Source organism: Tyto alba, unplaced genomic scaffold, assembly GCF_018691265.1.
Source record: "Tyto alba isolate M040663 unplaced genomic scaffold, T.alba_DEE_v4.0 Super-Scaffold_21, whole genome shotgun sequence".
NCBI lineage: Eukaryota > Metazoa > Chordata > Aves > Strigiformes > Tytonidae > Tyto > Tyto alba.
In genome coordinates, this window is record NW_024881295.1 from 18,203,165 (window position 1) to 18,222,107 (window position 18,943).

The window sequence follows — 18,943 nt, forward strand, 5'->3', positions numbered from 1 at the left end:
TTGAAGAACCTTAGTCTTGTGGATCTGGTGATGTAAAACATCAATAAAGAGTAATATATGCTTAAAACCTATTCTAACATCTTCTTCAAATGTTTTTCATAATTTTACTGGACTTCAAATGGAACTTTTAACACACAACATTCACTAAAGAAAGAAGCGGAAAATATTTTACACCTAAGATTTTGCTTTTAAGACCCGCTTTTTGTGCACACAGCCATCCATGAGGCAATGCCAGCAAGTCTCTAAATGGAGTAACAGCCAGTTCAACAATGCTTATTTCCTTTGTAACATGTCAGCAGTGATTTAGTTGTGGAAGTATTGTTGCAAGCATTTTAGTGTACCTATGCACTGGCTTTGATGTATGCCTGATACTTCTTTCTATAAACATGAACCTCCATAGATACCAGTGGCCATATTATTCTAAAAGTAAGTTTAGTCATTAATTGAAATATTCTGTGTAACCTCAGAAACTTCAGGATGAAAGTAACTACTTATAAGGAAGAACTTGTATGCCTTTTGGTTAGACCAAAGATTCTCTTTATATTTTGGGCTTTATCTGCTTCAAAATAATGGATCTGGAACTGAATTAGAATGTTGTTTGGGTTTTTTTAATTCTGTTTTGCTACTCTGCAAATTCTGCGATTTTATTGTCAGCTATCTAACACTGCTGGTAAGAGAAGACACAATGTGAAACGGACAAGAAACTAAAAAACAAGTAAATGAAATCCAAGTTGCACCAGCTTGCAAGTACAGAAAAAAAGGATGTGAATAAAAGGGAGATGGGGAGATAAGGGAAAGCAAAGATACTTTTTTTAAAGCTCCAGAACTTTCCAGGTGCATAATAACAACAGTTCTAAGTATTTAGAACAAGCAATCATATTTTTAAACTCAGTTACTGAAACCAAGGATTTTTAAAGCAACGTTGGTTTGATCTCAACAAAAATCAGACCAAGTTCCTGTCAGAGTTGCTATCAAGATAACCTGATTAAGTTCAAGAACTTTGGGAGGTGGAGAAGAACTAAAAAAGCCTTACATATTGCAGGTTACTTAGAATTAGTCCTTTGACTGTTGGTTGTTTTGAAATGCAGGTAGTGATTTAGCTGCATGCTACATGTAACATACTTTCTGCTGCTATAGAACAACTGCTCTGTTATGCCAACCAAATTCCTTTAAGATAGCATCTGGTTGTAAGTTGTAGTTAAGAAGAGATACTCGTGGAAAAGTATGAGAAAGACAACAACGATCCTTTGCGTGACGTGCTACAAGCTAAAAGTAATCCACTGCTTTCAATATAGGGTTTACTTCATTGCAGTAAACTAATGACAAAGTGATGGGATCTGTACTTAGCATAAAGCCTTAACTCTGTATCAACCACAGCTCTTACTCATCTAAGACCCAAACAGTCCAAAAGCTGGATGAACTAGTACTCTCCAGCCAAATTAGTACTTCACAATATTCTTTTTTTTTTCCAAGTACAAAACCACCTGGAAATGTTCAATCAGCAGATACAAATTTATAAGCTTTTTCATTCTTAGCAGAATTGTTTATAGTTGGGATGCAAGACACAAAATTAAGTTGATCAGAGACTTGTAAACAAGTGCATAACTAGAGTTCACTCATTTTTATCTGCTTATGGCACAGTACATCTCCAATTAGAATACACAATAGACTTTTCATGTCCTCCACAAACTTAATTTTCTCAAAAGACTTGAATAGATTTGATAAAAGAGCAGCAGATAAATGTATGCCAGGCCTCCAGATACAAGACTGATGAGAGTTGAAATTCCGAAGCCGTTTTCCCCACTGACTGTTTTGTTGGAGCAGCTGTAGATAACTTAGAGCAGTCAGGGAGGAAAAGGTGCATAAACTGACCCAGTACAGCAGAACAGTGACCTTGTCTGCACCACCACTGTAATCTGCAGGAGGGAGGTTTCCTTAGCTGCAGGAAGTCAGCCACAACAATTCTGGTAGATCGTTCATGGTCTCCTCTCACTTCCATAACCTAGAAAAAACACAAAAGTCACAAGCCCATTAGTATTTTGAAAACTTTTAAGAAACCCTCTGTCACGATTGAGCTCCACGAGTAGGGCAGCTCAGCACCCCACAGCCACTCGCTTGCTCCCTCCCAGCGGGGCAAGGGAGAGAATTGGAAGGGCAAAAGTGAGAAAATTCATGGGTTGAGATGAAGACAGTTTAATAGGCAAAGCAACAGCTGCACGCTTCAAGCTAAGCAGAATAAGGAATTCACTCACTGCTTCCCATCGGCAGGCAGGTGCTCAGCTGTTTTCAGGAGAGCGGGGCTTCGTGCTTAACTTGGGGTGTCAGATGCCATAACTCAAGCGTCCCCTCCTTTCTCCTTCTTCCCCCAGCTTGTGTTGCTGAGCACAACATCGTACAGGCTGGGGTACCCCTTTGGTCCGTTGGGGTCAGTGGTCCCGGCTGTGTCCCCTCCCATCTCCTTGTGCACCCCCAGCCTGCTCGCTGTCAGGGCAGCACGAGAACCAGGAAAGGCCTTGAGGCTGGGTAAGCACTGCCTAGTACTAACTAAACCATCCCTCTGTTATCAACAGTATTTTGGTCACTAATCCAGAACATAGCAGCACACTAGCTACTCTGATGAAAATTAACTCTATGCAAGCCAAAACCAGTACACCCTCCCAGTTCATGGTAGTTCCAGTATTTCACTGAACTCAGAGAAGGAAACATGGAAATTCACTCACTCCAAATCAAAACCTAGTGTTAGTTCCTTACCCTTATAGTTCATCTTCAGCAGGCTACACAAGATAACTAAACTGGAGAGAATTTAGGTGGTATCTATTTGCATAGCAAAGGCAGCAATAGGAAGTTAGCAGAACTATGATGCCCCTTTGTGTGTTTTAATTAGACCAAATTGTCATCCTTATGTAGTTAAAAGCATAAAACAATTCAAGCAATTTCATTTAACAGCTACTGAGGAAAAAAGTATTGGCAGACAGTAGTCACATGAAGTCTTTACTAGTGTTACCTCAAATATTTTCAAATTGTGAAACTTACCTGTTAAATGCTTTGCTCAGAAGCAGAATATGGATCTAGGTCTTTAGTCTGGATATAGTGAGGTAGAGAAAATTTGTGTCCGTAAATAATGCACTGAAATACTCTGAAGTACTTTGAGAAGCTTTCAAAAATAAGCATTAATCTAGAAGCATAAAGAATGAAATATCAATATCCTAGTGTTTATCACTGTAGGAAATCATATGAAGTCATGTTTTAGAAGTTTAGAATAGCAATTTTCCACCAGGGGATTTTGAGCAGCTATTAGTGTGGAAGAAAAGGTGCTTTGCTCAGTCTTTTGCGGTATTTTTTTAAACATAGCCTTAGCATTTAAGGTATAGTACTAGCCTTTTGAATTGCATCTAGTCTGATAACTATTTCATGACAGTGCCAATTCAATTGTATTTATATTCCTTTTTGGAACAGAGGTTAACTAGACACGTATTCACAGCTCTGACTAGAAACACAGTGAAAACCAATAGTTGTAGCTAAGAAGGTAGTGTGAGAAATGTATAGAATAAAATCAATCATATTCCCTGGGAAGAGAATTTTCCAAGTTGGTTTTCCTTTTTTAATAACATATCAGGGAAGAAACACATTTTATTTTAAAGTAGCTGGTACTGTAGAGGTATTTCCAATTCAGGCTGATAAAGCCTATAAAAATAGGAAGTTTTATAAAGCCATCCATTATATGATTTACAGTCAAGTTTACTATAGAAGAATGATATGATAATTAGGCTTCATGTTTCATCATATCTGCACACTTGTGGCTGTGACAGTGTGTACTCCTTTAGTTCGGAATTTCAAAATCCATCTTCTACAGATGGATAACCAGTTTTGCCATAAAGACATTTACCTAATATCTTAAATGTATGCAAGCTGGAGATACGTAAAAGCACTTGCTAGGTCTGCCAGTGAGAAGATTAGCCTCAAACAAATGGTAACGTGTTCCAGACTTGAACTGGAGCATTAGAAAGCAACATGTGCTTCCTGTATTCACAGTAATCATGTTGGAGGTCACCAAAGGTTGAGCAATGCTTAGAAGTACTGATAACTTATTTTTAAAACGTATGAAATCCATCATACAAATACACATAATAAACCCAAGTAGGATAAGCTGCATGCTAAATGAAGAAGCCTGCCCAAAGGCAGGCTGAAGTGCAAGGGATCCCCTGCTATACGCCTAATAGAGCTCATTTATTTACTAGTCCCTGTATAGGCAGCCCAGGAGAGAGGTGACTGTCTAAAAAAAATAAAATCTAGATTTGCAGGTCTGTTAGACTTCATTGCCTTTTTGTCTGTCCACTGCTGCAAAGCTAGTGCAAGCTGAAAGTTATCCTTAAGGCCTATCTACCCTATTCCCACACAAGGAGAATTAACAGTCTAAGAAAAAAAAAAAAAAGTGCTCAACTCCTGCCACTTACCCTCTACTGAGGGTGTTCTAGAAATAAGCCTCATTATTGGCTAAAGTCCAAAATAGCATGTTTACAAACTACAGGTTTAGTATTCAGTAGCTAAGACTTGACATTTTTGTCTGGGATGGTAAAAATTAGGTGCCCTAAAGCTTTATCCTACCTAGACTTTTCATCTCAGAAGTTGCCAAAGAAACTAAAGATCTGAAATATGATCACCCTCTAAAAATCTATATGAAAAAGAAATCTAGGCTTAGAGCAAACCCAAGATCCTTATGCCAGTAACTTCTTGAAGTCATGCCAGACAACTTGTTTCTGCATCTGCATGGTAGCAGGGGAGATCTGTTTGAAGTTGGAAACAGTGAAACTGGTTACTAAGAAACAGTAACTTAACATCAGGTCTGAAGTTTATTCCATTTAGATTTTTACTTTTATTTAAATAAGCAGGTAACTTTTTGCTTCACATATTTCTAGTTCATCCTTAGACTAGTCAGGCTTTTGTACTAGCAACCTGAGTACGCTCAGATAAAGTACTTCCTACTGCTAAAACAAGCTACTGAAGCTTTTAAAAGTAGAAAGAGCCAGTGACCTACGGTCTTCATACTAGATCATACTTCCATTTTAAACATTGAAACATGTCCTAGTATTTGACATGCTGCAGCTTAGACAAGGACATAGATCATGGCTTCTCAGTGCTCAGGCCACAAGAGACTGAAGACTGTCATACAGCCTATTAGCTGTAAGAAGGGAATTTCCTAAATGCTTCCTAGCATTTGTATTCAAGGTTCAATTCAAAATACAAGCATCAGGCTTGAACTATAAAACCCAAGTTCCTCAGTCGTTCTCTGAATGGAGGAGATAACTTGCATTAGTCTGAATCAAATCCCATAGGGGAGGGAAGCCATATACAATTGTTTGACAAGGGTCAGTTTTAACTTTAAAATATGTTGCAGCTGAATGAAAGTGTGAGACAGCACTTCAGTGACTGTTTTGAGGTTTATGAATTTCAACTGCATCACCACTGAAGGACAGGTGATATGATGGAGCTAAATTTTGACAGGATATGCATTTAAAGTAGTCCTAATGAAGTATGTAGCATTTCACTTCTAATTCATTGACCTTTTGGTTAAAAAAGCAAGCAGGTATGTAACTAAATCTTGAATTAATTTTGATCAAGGAAACACTCTTGAGAATGACATCAAGCAATAACCAACCAACCAAACAAGTAATCCCATTTAAATAATACAGTTTACCCTAAATTATTATTGAAACTTGAAGACCAGTTCTATGTAATAATATGCATGCACATACCACATTAGGAATAAGTTCAGTTTGTTATATTTTAAAAATAAAGACCACTGGCAAGATTAATACTAAAATGCATATTAACTTGTTTTATTGAGGCACAACAAGGCATTGTGAATAGCCCATACTTGAGGCAATCAATAGTGTAGTAAGCTGGACATTAATACAGTTTAGGGTAAGTGCAAACAATATACATTCACAGCTTTACTAGCAAGGCTACATCACAACTGATAAAGTGCCAAATTAGTGCTGATTCAGTACCCCAACTCCATGATTTCACCTTGCACAACAGGACCATCATTTCCCCCAATAATGGAACCACATATCTTCTATAAAGTCAGTAGTAAGTGCAAAGCTAGTCCCACCCCCCTCCACCAAGGTGTTTGGAGCAGCTCTTTTGTAAACATCGCACTGGATTTTAGTCCTGATAAAGGAGGTATCCCGAAAAGGTGGAGTATTTCCAGCTACTTCCATAGATGGCTCCCCGATGCAGACGCAACCAGATCTGATCGCCCTGGAACAGCTGCAGGACTGCATGATTACTAGCTGTTTCGTGATCAGGAGCCCCATCGTTTGCATATGCTGACACTAGAACCTCTTCATTCTTCATGAGATTCACATACAGGGGAACATTTACGGCCAGTTTCAGCATGTGGAAGATGAAGACATATGTACCATTCACCGGACAGTTGAACCTACCAAGCTGGATATCAAAAGTTTCTCCAAGGTTGTTCAGCAACAGATCAAACACAATAGGCTGGTCTAGAGTTCCAGGGGCCAGGTTAGATGTTCTAGCGGCAGAGAAGGCAACTCTCATCTGCTGCGGGAGGGGGTAGACATGCACTGGTAGTATGGTGGCAGCTTGGCTCGTCACTGGCATATCAACAGGGGTGATGCTGCGGGAGTCTCCCTGCCCAGAGTCCCCACTGTTAAAGGTTTCATTGTCTCGTTCTGGACTGCTCACCTGAGAGGAGTCACTCCACCCTGCTGTTAAAGATCATCAGCAACAATAAATATTGTAACGGAAGGACAACCTTAAACCTGCAGGCATAATCATCTTAAGCGGCACGTGTACAGGCTTTGCAACAGATTTGTCTTTCAGCTACAGCAAGTTGTCAAAGGACCCCTGGGAGAACAGAACTTTGAAGCTGGTTTACATTCATCACACTTGCATTCAGCAAGAGCCATAGTTTAACTACAAGCAATTACTTTTCATACTTTTAATTAGGAGAGAGCAGTAGCTTGTTATAGTTTTAACTTTAGTATTTGCCACATACTTACATAAGCATAAAAAGCATATGCTAACTTCTGAGTGGTGATAAAATGTATTTCCTGAAAAAACTGACAAAACTATCAAGAGCCAAGTAGTCATTTAGGTCACCTTCAAGATCTGAATTTGCACTTCAAGTTACCTCAATACTATTCTTCTGGAATTGCATCCTTAGTAGATCATATCAACTTAGGATGCTAGAATATTTTAAGTCTGAAGAACTAGAACGGCTTTTAAGCTTTCTGCACTCCACTCCCCAAAATAAAGCTGTTTATCTTTTCAAATATCCAAGTCAAAAGGTTCTAGAATGAAAACATTAATAGATCTGAGAAATTTAGAGCAGTCACGCTCAAGCTGCAAACCACTGTTATTCCCACTGGAAAGGAACACTAAGATACCCAATAAAACTAAGTAAAGTTATTATATCTTAATGCTAATGAATACTTCTGTCAACGGTTAACTCATCACAACCTCATTTCTTTTAATTCTCTTCCTCTGAAGTATATTCTATGGGTCCTCCCTCAGACAGAGATGACCTGCTTCATACTAAAAATTTTCCATTATAAGCCATAATTTCCTTCTATTCTTCAAGGTAGAAATCTATAGTTACTCTTCATCTTATTCTACCTACAGCATTAAGTCCCTCTTTTTCCAGCACATACAGTAGGATTAAATCTTCTTGTTTACAACTTTTCAAAATACATGCCACTCATGCTTGGATTCAAACAGCTCATCTTACGTACTTCTTCAGGGCTTGTACTCCAGCATGGAAGCACAGAGTACAAATGTATTCCCAAGCAAACTATTTTTCATAGTAAAAGATACCTTACAAAGTTTCCGGGATCTGATATCTTACCCAGAATCAGAGGAGACCATTCAATTAAGGGAAAAAGCCAAATGCAACATTGGAACCACCCTCTTTGTATTTTCCTAGTCAGGCTTTTTGTGAAGAGAGTTCAGTAAGGTACTATTGTGTCAGAACTTTGACATGTAAAGACACCAGAAGTGAAATTAAATCTGCTGCTACGCAATGCTGTCTAGGAACAGTACTTAAGCTTCCTTCTAGCTTGGTTAATTTATACCAAGCTTCATCTGTTTGATCAGTGTTAGTATGCTGTTTTTCTTACTATTCACAACACTCCACTTCATCTGCTACACCCTAGCACATATATGTACCACTGGGAACCTGATATTAGCCTTACCTCTTGAATTTGCTCGAGGACCACTAGTTATCCCACCTCGTTTATAGCACTGCTGGTAATTAACATCCTAAAAGAAAGCAGAAGTATTAGAAGATGACTATAAGCAAATCTGAACACAAGTGGGGCTAACATACATTTGCACAATTAATTCAAGCTCTAGAATAGACAATGGAGTTCAGACTTAAGATGTAGATAAACAGCCTTATTTATGGAAAAATTTACTTTTACAATAGCTTGTATGAAATTAAAGAGCTGTTTTGATGCTAGTTCTATCAAGTGTGCTTCAGGACTATACACTCAGTTCATTTGAGGAATATTTTAAATCTCAGGTCTGTTAGAAGTCCATGAGTCTGTAAAGAAGAATATATTTAATTTCAAAGCTTAAGATCTTCCTCCCACCAGGAACCCTTGCTTTCTTACACATTGTTTTTTTGGATTTTTTTTTTTTTTGCCTAACTACATTCTCAGGCAGTCCATTTAGGAGTATTTTATATTACAGAAGCATTGAGTACCAACTTCAAAATCCTTAGAAAATAGACTCATTATACCACATCTTGTTTGCCATCTGTTTGCACTTCAGAGATTCCCTTCAGACTAAAATCAATCTGTCAGAGATGTTATCTGTCTGAACTGACATCCTATCTCAGCTGCTGTCTACTCTTCCCCCCTCCAAAAAAAAAAAAGTTTTGTCTAGCAAACAAAACTAAACTCCAGCTTGCAAGGAATAGTTTGCCTGTTAAGATAATGAAAAGCTACAGTATTAGAAGACTTAGCGCCCGTATACTATTGCTCAAAAGGCTACTGGAAACAAAGTCAATACTTACCCTCTGAGAATATGGCATTCCAGCATAATCTCTGCCAGGGAACTGCAGCTGGCCATAGCTGCCATTAGCTATTGAAGGTGAGCCTCTGTAAGCATCAAAACCTGTTCAGATAAAGTCATTTATTCAATATCATTCATTGTTTGGTTTACGGTAAAAGTCCAACATACAACTAAAGCTCCCTTTTGACAATCATCGTGTATATTAAGTTATGCAGCTAGACATCTATTCTTTATTTCAGAATTTGGACCAGTGTCTCACTACTATAAAAAAATGCATTTCATTAGCTACTGAGAACTACCCACTGTGGATGTATCAAAATTACACATTTATAAGTTAACATCAGACCTTAACAATTGCCTGTTTGATACTAACAGGACTTCACAGAACAGCTGAAAAACTTGCTAGATCCAGAAGCAGGATCAGACATTGAATTAAGAAATACTTTTGCTATTACAGATGCTCAGCTACTACTGTTATACATTTAGGTGTTACTATAATATTTAGTCTCTTTAGCTATTAGACTACCAAAGAGGAGCTGCAAGCAATTTAGTACCAGACACTACTAAACCCTTAATTGGAGGTGTTAGAACTATACAACTCCTTGTCTTGTATGTGTTCCTACAAGGCATTGAGCACTCTCAGCTCAGTAACTGAAACAAATACCACAGATTAAGTGCCCTTCCACTTCAAAGTGGAATAGGCCACAGCTACCAACAGCCTTAAGTTAGTATCTGCATAAAATTAGCCAAAATTTTCTATAGTACTTCAGCTAGCAGCAGAATAGCAACTGATTTGGATAGACCAAACAATCCTCCTGGTAAAACTCTACAGTTTGTTATTAATCCAGAAGGGCTCTCCACTACTGGGAACCTCTCCCCCCATCCTGGTTTCTGCCAGTAATATTAAAGACAGCAGTGCTAAGCAAAGAGTATCTTATTTTGGGCTAATACTGCAAGTGATACCTGAAGAGAATATACCTGCCCAAAATGTTAGCAAGACAGATGCCAAGAGAAAGAATAAAAGGGGGTAAAAAGTTCAGAACAGTAAATGAAATAGCAAGCAGAAAGTCTATACAATTAAGTAATTTAATAGCCGATTAGCGAAAGTTTCTACTTTCCTAATTCAAAAGGCTACAAAATTGCTCTGCCAGTTGACCTGACACCTAAAGTACAGGAAGTACAAATAAAAATCAATGAACTTGCTTAAATTCTACAACAGAAGACCCCATGATCTGCCCATTGCTCTTAAAAGTCTTGTTTTAAGAAGTTTCACATATAGAACCTAAATTTGATACCGTATCATGTTAAATCATGTTCTAGTGTTACTACATTAGATTTTTCTAAGATGGTAGTAAATACAGACATACCTTTATAGCCACCAGGGGAACGATATGAATTAGCCAGTGACCTTCCACCTCTAGCAGATCCTCTGACAGACCCACGACTGTTAATGTAAGGCTGAGGGGGTCTGGGAATAACATTAGTCTGTGCTGGATAAAAGGCAAGGCTACCGTTGCTAACAGGAACAGCTCCATCAGGTTGATAATTCACTGCTTAAAACAGAAGGTATAGATGAATTCAAAGCTTTTACAAGTGTAGTCACTTACCACACCTAGAAGCAAAGGCAGCATTAAGAAGTTCAGAGACCGATTAAGCTGCTCTGAATATCCTGTTGTTCTGCCCCTTCATTACTTCAAATAAGTGGGAATCTTCCCCTTTGTTCTGCAGATTAATGCTTGTTAAGATATACTGTAGACAGCCCAGGCTGTCAGCATAAGCCTCTAAGGCATTCAACAAGATTCAGTTGCATAGGTCAGAATAAGCTTGATAGCAGCATCAAGAAAATAACTAAGTTAGAATAAAATCAAGTAACACGATTAAGAATTTTCACTTGGAACGAACACTGTTCTACTAGCAAGACCTCAGTGTACCCAATAAAGTAGGTCATCTTGGTGTTGACATCCTTCAAAATGAGACAAAATCTTTATCTAGATAGCAGTAAGACAACTGTGGGAACCTAGATATTTGGGTTCAGTCTCTTCAGACATTCCTACCACATACTATTAGGCAGTTCAACTCCAAGCAACAGGTATTCAAGAACGCTTTTCACTCACAGGGTGATTGAGTCATTAGCTTTAAATACAGGCCTTGCAACCATGAATGTGTTTCCACAGGACCACGCTTTGTATCAATCCCCAAAAGCTTAAAACTGATCTAGAATGACATTCTAAACCCATTTCTAAAGTCTGTGCAGAGCCACTGCACAGGATTAATCAAAAAATTGTGATGTTTCATAAAAAAAACTGTACAGAGGGCTGATCACCTGTAGTCTGTGATGACAAGGAACATTTTAACTAAGCATGCTTTCCTGACCGACATACTGTTCTTTGGAGCTCTTAATTTTCATGTGTCCCACTGACTTCACACAGTACCAATCTATTTCTAGTGTAGTTCCTATGAAGATTCCTCTGGCATTAAAACAGTTTTAAATGACCTGGAGTCACTTCATTAGATAGTCTGATAAATCCCTCGGTTTATCCCTAGTTGTCAGCTTGCCTTCATGCTGGAACCTGTTTCAGGCATATTTAGGGGCTAGGTTCATTCCATATTTAGTGTCAGCTATATAAATTCACCTGCTACAGTATCTGAATGTCGAGCAGGTCACTTCTGCATTGAATAAGGCAGCTCAAGACCCCACTTACTAGAATTTCAGTATTCCTCAGGTCAGACTGAAAACTTATGCCAACTTTCTTATTTAGCATTCAGCAACTCCCAGCACTAGTGTCTATTACCAGAGACCAAATCAGTGGTTCCAAATAAGAGTATTTCATCATTGCTTCAATTCCAGGCAAACAACTGTTTGCCTGACAAGTATCAGTGCATAATTGAATTTCCCACCTACTGGGAAATTTAGTTAAGTGGCACTGTCCATACAATTAGTATAGAAAGTAGTTCAAAGCAGCCTTTCACCCTGCTAGCAGTTTTGAAATTAAGCTTACATACCATACCATCAACTAGATTAGAGTTGATGTAACTTTAATGTTAACTGGTACTACATAAGAGTATTTAAGAATTTCACTGAGTTAGAAGAACTCATAGCACCTGTTAACGAGTTAAAATACTACTGTAACCTGAGACCTTTAAAGACTGCTTGAAATACAGATAGAAGTTCAGTTCTCACCTGAAGACAGAGATTCTTGTGAAAGAGAAGTTTGTTCTGCAACATGAGAAGACTGCAGCTGGCATTGAGGAGGAGTCTGGGTACTTGCTGTAGAGAAACTCTGGTTATATCCTGCCGAATATGAAGAATCCTCTTTAGTCTCCTGGTCTTTACGTGGAGGCAGTGGTGCATTCACTTTAAATACCTGCAACGTATTTCAAGACAAGTGCTTAACACTATCAGCTAAAGTCTCTGCCTAATGCCACCACCCTGCTATGCCATAGTTTAAATCCATGTGCCTAGAACAGTTTCTAGAATACCAACTGTTTCTTAGGAGAAAAAAAAAAAAAAAAAAATCATTGTACTTCAACCCATCCTTTTTCCTCTCAGTAAACTTACAGAACTTACTCCTGTTTATTGATGTAGCTACCACCCAAGCAGCATAGCTTGATTGACCATGGCTACCATATTAATCAACAGTACAGCTACCATATAATAAGCTATTCTCCTTCTACGGTAAATCTACTGTCAAATTCACTGACTACCTGTCCTACAACTTTTGCCTTGCAGCTGGGACAGCATATACCTGAGATGAGATATTCCCATGTGTGAAGAATTTGGGTCTTTACATGTTTTGGTTAACTTAATGCAACACTACTTTCCACTCAAATACCCTATTAGAGAGCCTTCACTCCTTTGGTAAATTGAGCCTCAACCTTCCTACTCATTTCAAGTTCCCTCAGAGTAAATGTGTAACCTAGGTAACAGTCTTATAGTTCAAATTATAGTGTTATGAACTGGGCAGTAGGGTGGTGTACAGCTATTACTGATAGTTAAATCTAATGAACCAGAGTTCAGTCATGCCAGTGACTATTTTGGTTTATAACCAACAACCCAAAATTACCAGAACTGATGCTGTCAAAAGCAACAACCAGTATCAAGATCAAATAGGAAAGTCTCTTGAGTAAAAGGATCTAAATTTCACCTAAAGAGCTGTCAGCAGTACTGATCCTGAGTCTAGAGGTGTATCTGACCATTTTCCAAGGCTATCAACTGTCTGAAGACAGACAAAACTACAGATAGATGCAAGGAAGAGCTTCACAGCTTCATAATTCTTGTCATTTGCAGAAGCCTCTATAATGAAAATGAGAAATGAACACTTTCCAAGGTCTAGAAACCAAGTACTGCCTCTAAGAGGGAGCCAGCACAGAAACCCCTCATGATACTGAAGTACTGAGTATAAATTTTGAACCATTATAAAATAACACAAATTCTGGTTTTGTTTTGATTTTTTTTTTTTTTACTTATTTTACTAGATGAAATGGTCAAAGTGATCCAAAGCAATCTTCTTTCTAAAAGAAATTTGAGGATGCTGTGCAGTCAGGCTGTCAACTGGAGTTGCTGAAGTATTTGTATCACATGGTCTACTTTTTTCCTACAGTAAGGGTTACAGGTGGAATTCTAATAAAGGACTCTGGCTACAGGTAAGAGTTGCCTTTAAGCTTCCATAAGCACAGTAGCATCAATAGATGTTCAGACATCTGAGGACATGTAATCAGATGCTTCCATTACTGTCACTGTACTACCGCTATTTGGCAAGGATCCATCTGACTCCTGGCTATCTAGTGAAATCCAATGGCTGTGTTTTCCTGGCAGCAACAATAATCTAAAAAATGTAGGTAAGAAGAAAATCCTGCACTGCAAAACTAAAGACTGCTACCACTACAAGAGGAATTAACATCCTAGAAGTTTAGTGACAGGTGTTTGGTAGTTTGACACAAAAATCCCAAGAGAAATCTTGAACATTTAACATCTCTGAAAACATCACGGCATTAATTCAAGTGAACTTTCAGTGGTGCTATTATGACCAAAAGCACTCTGAACAGACACTAGGTTCAGATATAATTAGAATGACTGAGATCAAGACTTCATATTTATATCATGACAGATGCTTATCTAATAAACTGGGTCCCCAAAGAGACTCTTGCTTCCTTGACCATAACATGCTGCTATTTCTTCGCTTTCATGAAAAATCACCACTTAACATAAAAGAAATAGATCTGGCTTAGAAAGAACCATCTCCCTATTGCCACTTGCCTTATTTATAACACGTATCAAAATTCTGTACCTCTGAAGAAGGTTCTACTTGAATCTTTTCTACAAACAGAAAACCAAGGAGAAAGTCATGGTAGTGATTTACTACAGACCACACCAGGATGTCAGATGTTTTAGTCATTAATTCCTGTGCTTTGAAAGGCTATTAGCTGCCTTCTCCCATCAAATCCTACTCTATGTGTCTCAAAACTGCAAGATGCAGATTGTCTAGCAATTTGTGGAACTGCACCAGTACATTTGTTGAAATGGCATATGCCTTTGGAGGATCTCAGTGACCTCTTTTCTAGACTTGCTTTTGAGCAAGAATATTAAATGAAGGTTTCTAGCATGTTCTGAAGGTAGAGGAGTAAATAAAACCAAGTACAGGGAAGGGAACATTCACAACTAAAAGGAGACTGTTCCTCTGAGTCCCTCTAAGCTTGCACTGCAGATTACCAGACAGCAGCAACATTAGTAATGTTAGAGAACACTAGTAACGCTGTATGGCCTGAAAAAAATAGTATCCATTTGCAAGAAACACTGCTCAGTCTGTACGGACTGTTCCCTAGACATCTATATTGAATACTTTAACAAGATAGACTGGTCTAGCTCATTATCCTACAAAGGACACATTTTCCATGATTCCAGTGGACTGAGTTTTACCCCACTGAAGCACAGTTTAAAAAGCAGCAAGACAGGTTCAGGCCACAAGAAAGCTTTTAGTCCTACCAGCTATATACTTCAGGATTCCCTCTCTCCTCTGCAGTCTTTATTATTCAAATCCATGCACAGGAAAAGTTTAAGTACAGTCAACTTTACCTTGGGACACAGCTATGAATTTGTTTATTTCAGGTCTGACTTCACCCTCTTAGTTCCTTGAGGATACTATGTTATCCCAGTACTAGATTTTGGGACTATACAGAGCAAAGCCAGGAATTCTATCTTTGGATGATCTGTTTTAAATTCTGAAGGCATTAGGGAAGCCATGTTAAAAACCTAGGTTAGAACTCTAAAACATCAAAATGATCTATCAAGTTTTGTACTGTATCAAAAGAAGCCATTTCCCTAGTATTAGGACCAAGTTACTAGCATTAGTGTCAATTCCTCTGTGGCCTCAAGTTGCACACTTACAGTCTGCATAGCCTGAAAGGGAGCTGCTGTTATTGTGACAGAACTGCTACTTGCTGGAGGAGACTGAAAGCTTTGCGCTGGTGGTACTGGCGACATGGAGGTGCTTGAAGTAGGCAATGGGGACTGTGGCTCACTTGGGAGGGGAATAGTTGCCTGAGGGAAGAACAAATGTAACAAGAGGTCACTTGATAGTTATCAGGCAGTAACAGAAGCAGTTAATTTGTTCTAAAGCCTAGACTGACAGAAGTCAGCAGTTTCTACAGGATGACATTTGGACATAGTAGAACTACAAAATAGCTTTTGCTTACAATTTCAAATCTTGCTGTGCATCCTCAGCAAACAGTACTTCTATTGCAGTCTCTGCTGATTAAGTGAAATGTGCCTATGAGCTACTATACATACCACTCATTGTAACAGTTTCACAATAAAGAGGCATTAGGTATTTTTTCCCACCACTAAGGAAACACAGAACGCCTTCTGTTCCATTTTGGAAGATTATTCTTTGGCTGATATTAAAAGTGACTTCTCTTTTCCAAAGGAACTCAGGAAGTTTAGGGCTTTGATTTCTGGCCCCTCCTAACTTAATTGATTATGTTTCAGATTAGAAACAACGCTGAGTAGTCCAGACAAAGTATTAACCAGCATTAAGTCTCATCTGTGCAGACAGCAAAATGAAGTGTTGATTTAGAGTACCAATATTTATAGGAACCAGAAGTCAACAGGAATGTAAGGCTCTAGACACATTTCAGCAACCAATATATTTACCTTATCTGTATTTGTAATTGCTCACCTGGGCAATTTCAATCTTTTTGGATATCAGTGGCTCAGAAATACGTGAACTTGTCTGATATAGTGGCTGGGAAGTGTATTTCTCAGTCTCTTGAGAAAGTGATGCCGATGCCTAGAAGAAGTCACACATGCACCTGCTATTACAAGAAGTACTGCAGAAAGCACAAAGTTTTGGCAGAGCTATAGAATACCAGTGTATAAGTTGAAACACACGTATTTTGAAAGACCATGACAAACATAAGGTGCAAAGTAAATGTACTACATAGTCATCTTAACCAAAAGCTTTGAGTAATTAGCTTTAGAGATTCAGACTTGGATTATCCTTCTTGCACAACAGGTTGTACAACTAGCCCTGCAAAGTCAGTTAATTTTAAGAACTGTAGATTGCTTCAAGCAGTTATTTACAATGAAGTCTGACACACACCTGTCTTGTTGAATTAAATGGAAAGACATTTGATGTTAAGCTTCTGGCAAGCTCTGTCAAACAAGGCTTCAGAGTCAAATTTTGGTTTGCTTTTGCAAAACCTGCATGTTCTATAGTTAGCTCACACTTGTAATGCTAAGTTTAAGAGTTGCTTATAGTTAGATACACAGCCTAGGGCTAAAGACTACCAGTGCCATCCTCACCATGTATACCATCACAGGTGCCTCAGACCAAACTGGTATGCACTTGCATACCAGGAGAGTGCACTGTCACCATGGAGTGTATTCCCTGGTTGTGCTAGGACCAAACAAAGCTTATCTACAGCTTTCCACAAGAAGCAGGACTCGAAAAGACAACACACTTCAAGCCTTAGGGACTCGGCATATGCTGGGCACAAGCAACCCTAATATCAAATTTGCAGAAAAACTCAGGACATTCTACTAAACCAGATGTTCTACATTATAGCACAGCACAAGTCTTCTGGATGCACATTAAACAGCAAAATTATTTAATCCTTGTCAGCACAAGTAGTCTTACAATGCTGTAGAAGTGAGAAGGTATTAAGAACCAGGCCAGAACTGCTGATTCAAGAGGCAGCAAGACTATAACATCCCCATCAAGACTGTTATATTCAGCTGTATAGTACATTGAGGAATAGTGCTATGTGCACAGTATATTGATAGCATGTACATCAACAAAAAACACTTTAAAACCATGAACATTTTCCCACTATAATCTACATACATTGTATTAGAGTCCAGTGGGAAAGAACCAGCTGTGTTCTGAACACAGCAACACACTTACCAAGCGATCTTTAAGACCGTGATCTGCATAAATTGAAACACTATTTTCAGCTCTAAATATCTGAATGCTAGTTGAAGATTTAACTACACATAAACACAGTTAAAGCAAAGTTTGAGGTCTTGGCTGAACATCAGAAAGTCAGATTCCCAGTGTTTCTTCAGTTCATGCTTGAGAGAACACATCTCAGTCTTCACCTTACACAGAAGTCTGATATTTCATGACAATATCCATCCCAATTTACGTGTCCTCTGCGTTGTCATTAAAGTATGCTACCAAAGCCAATATTTATGCTGCTCCTATGTTCCCACAAGAATATGCACCAAACTTTCTAGCCTGCATTTTCATCCCACACCCTTCCCATCTGAAGGGGCAGACTGTTCACTTTGCATTCATGCAGTATTAGGAAGACTTTTCCAACTATAAGTGTTCCAGAACATAGGCTATACTATTGCTGTTACTTGCATTCTGTCCCTGTAGGTTGTTCAAACATAGTTATTCAGGAGGGCCCCCAAAACAGCTCTGTTAGGGCTAGTTATCACACAGATCTTTGAATACCAGTGAACTCCAGGGTATATTACCTGTGGTGTCACCAAGTCTTCAGGTTCAGAGCCTGAAAGGGTCTGATCAGCAGATGCTAGGGAAGTATTTGAACCATGCAGTGTCATGGATGAAGCAGCAGCCTTGCAAGAAGGGAAAACAGAGAAAAAGTTTTGAAAGATTATTTTAAATGTTTGGTTTCACTGAAACTCATGCTCTGGGCATTTCCAAGTAAACCTCAGAAAAAGGCAGAAGCTGAAGTGCTTTGACCAGTTAGTCAATGTTTCTTAGGAACCGTTAGTGACAAGGAAATGTATTAAAAAGCCAAAGTAGCACAAGATGCAAGCACAGTAAGTGAATTTCAGGTTCACTTAACCATGGCTGCCAAAGCTTGAGACACTGTATCTTTGAACTTAAGATCTCAAAGATGAAGACATGCACTACCTAGGAAAGTAGCACATTCTTCTGCACACAGCTATTAGCTACAAGTTGAATCTATGGGTTAAGTATTCAAGCTACTTCCGCATGTCTTCAACATACTTCTAAGACATTTCAAACATTTGTTGCTGCTTTTCAAGAACAGCCAACTTTGTCAACATTTGAGTTCCTTAGACTTGCAAGCTGCTACATTATATGAAATTTGTTGTTGCAAAACTACCAACAACAAAAACAATTGAAGTACTAAGTCTATTCTAGTTAATAACCTCCGTATATCTAACCTCTGTATCTTCACTACAGCTCTGCCTTTTCAGGGGAGTCAACTTCAACTTACTTGAAGGGGCTGTTGAAGAAAATCACTCTGACTTGGCAGTTTTTGTTCTTTTGAAGCTGTAAAAATAACACATTAAGCAACAATTACTTCAGCGTGCAGTTCTTTTTGAAAACATTTGGTATATGAAGATGCCCACTATTTTCAGAGTGTGCACTGCAAATATTTAGATTTAACATCAGTAAACTACACC

At 38.5% G+C, this 18,943-nt stretch overlaps 1 protein-coding gene across 6 annotated transcripts in view; it reads right to left on the reverse strand.

The window, feature by feature from the left end:
* Window positions 1–5,813: 5,813 nt before the first annotated feature.
* CAPRIN2 (caprin family member 2) overlaps window positions 5,814–18,943 on the reverse strand; it is a 34,727-nt gene continuing 21,597 nt past the window's right edge. For 5 of the 6 annotated variants that reach the window (XM_042795495.1, XM_042795496.1, XM_032986403.2 and 2 more), the window contains 9 exons: window positions 18,754–18,809; window positions 18,023–18,124; window positions 16,218–16,328; window positions 15,428–15,580; window positions 12,224–12,407; window positions 10,410–10,595; window positions 9,044–9,144; window positions 8,220–8,286; window positions 5,814–6,734 (listed from right to left, as the gene is read on the reverse strand). In XM_042795495.1, coding sequence (XP_042651429.1) covers window positions 6,166–6,734; window positions 8,220–8,286; window positions 9,044–9,144; window positions 10,410–10,595; window positions 12,224–12,407; window positions 15,428–15,580; window positions 16,218–16,328; window positions 18,023–18,124; window positions 18,754–18,809 — 1,529 coding nt within the window. In that variant the 3' untranslated portion in view covers window positions 5,814–6,165. The remainder of the gene's footprint in view (window positions 6,735–8,219; window positions 8,287–9,043; window positions 9,145–10,409; window positions 10,596–12,223; window positions 12,408–15,427; window positions 15,581–16,217; window positions 16,329–18,022; window positions 18,125–18,753; window positions 18,810–18,943) is intronic. The other variant, XM_032986402.2, reaches the window with a different exon arrangement.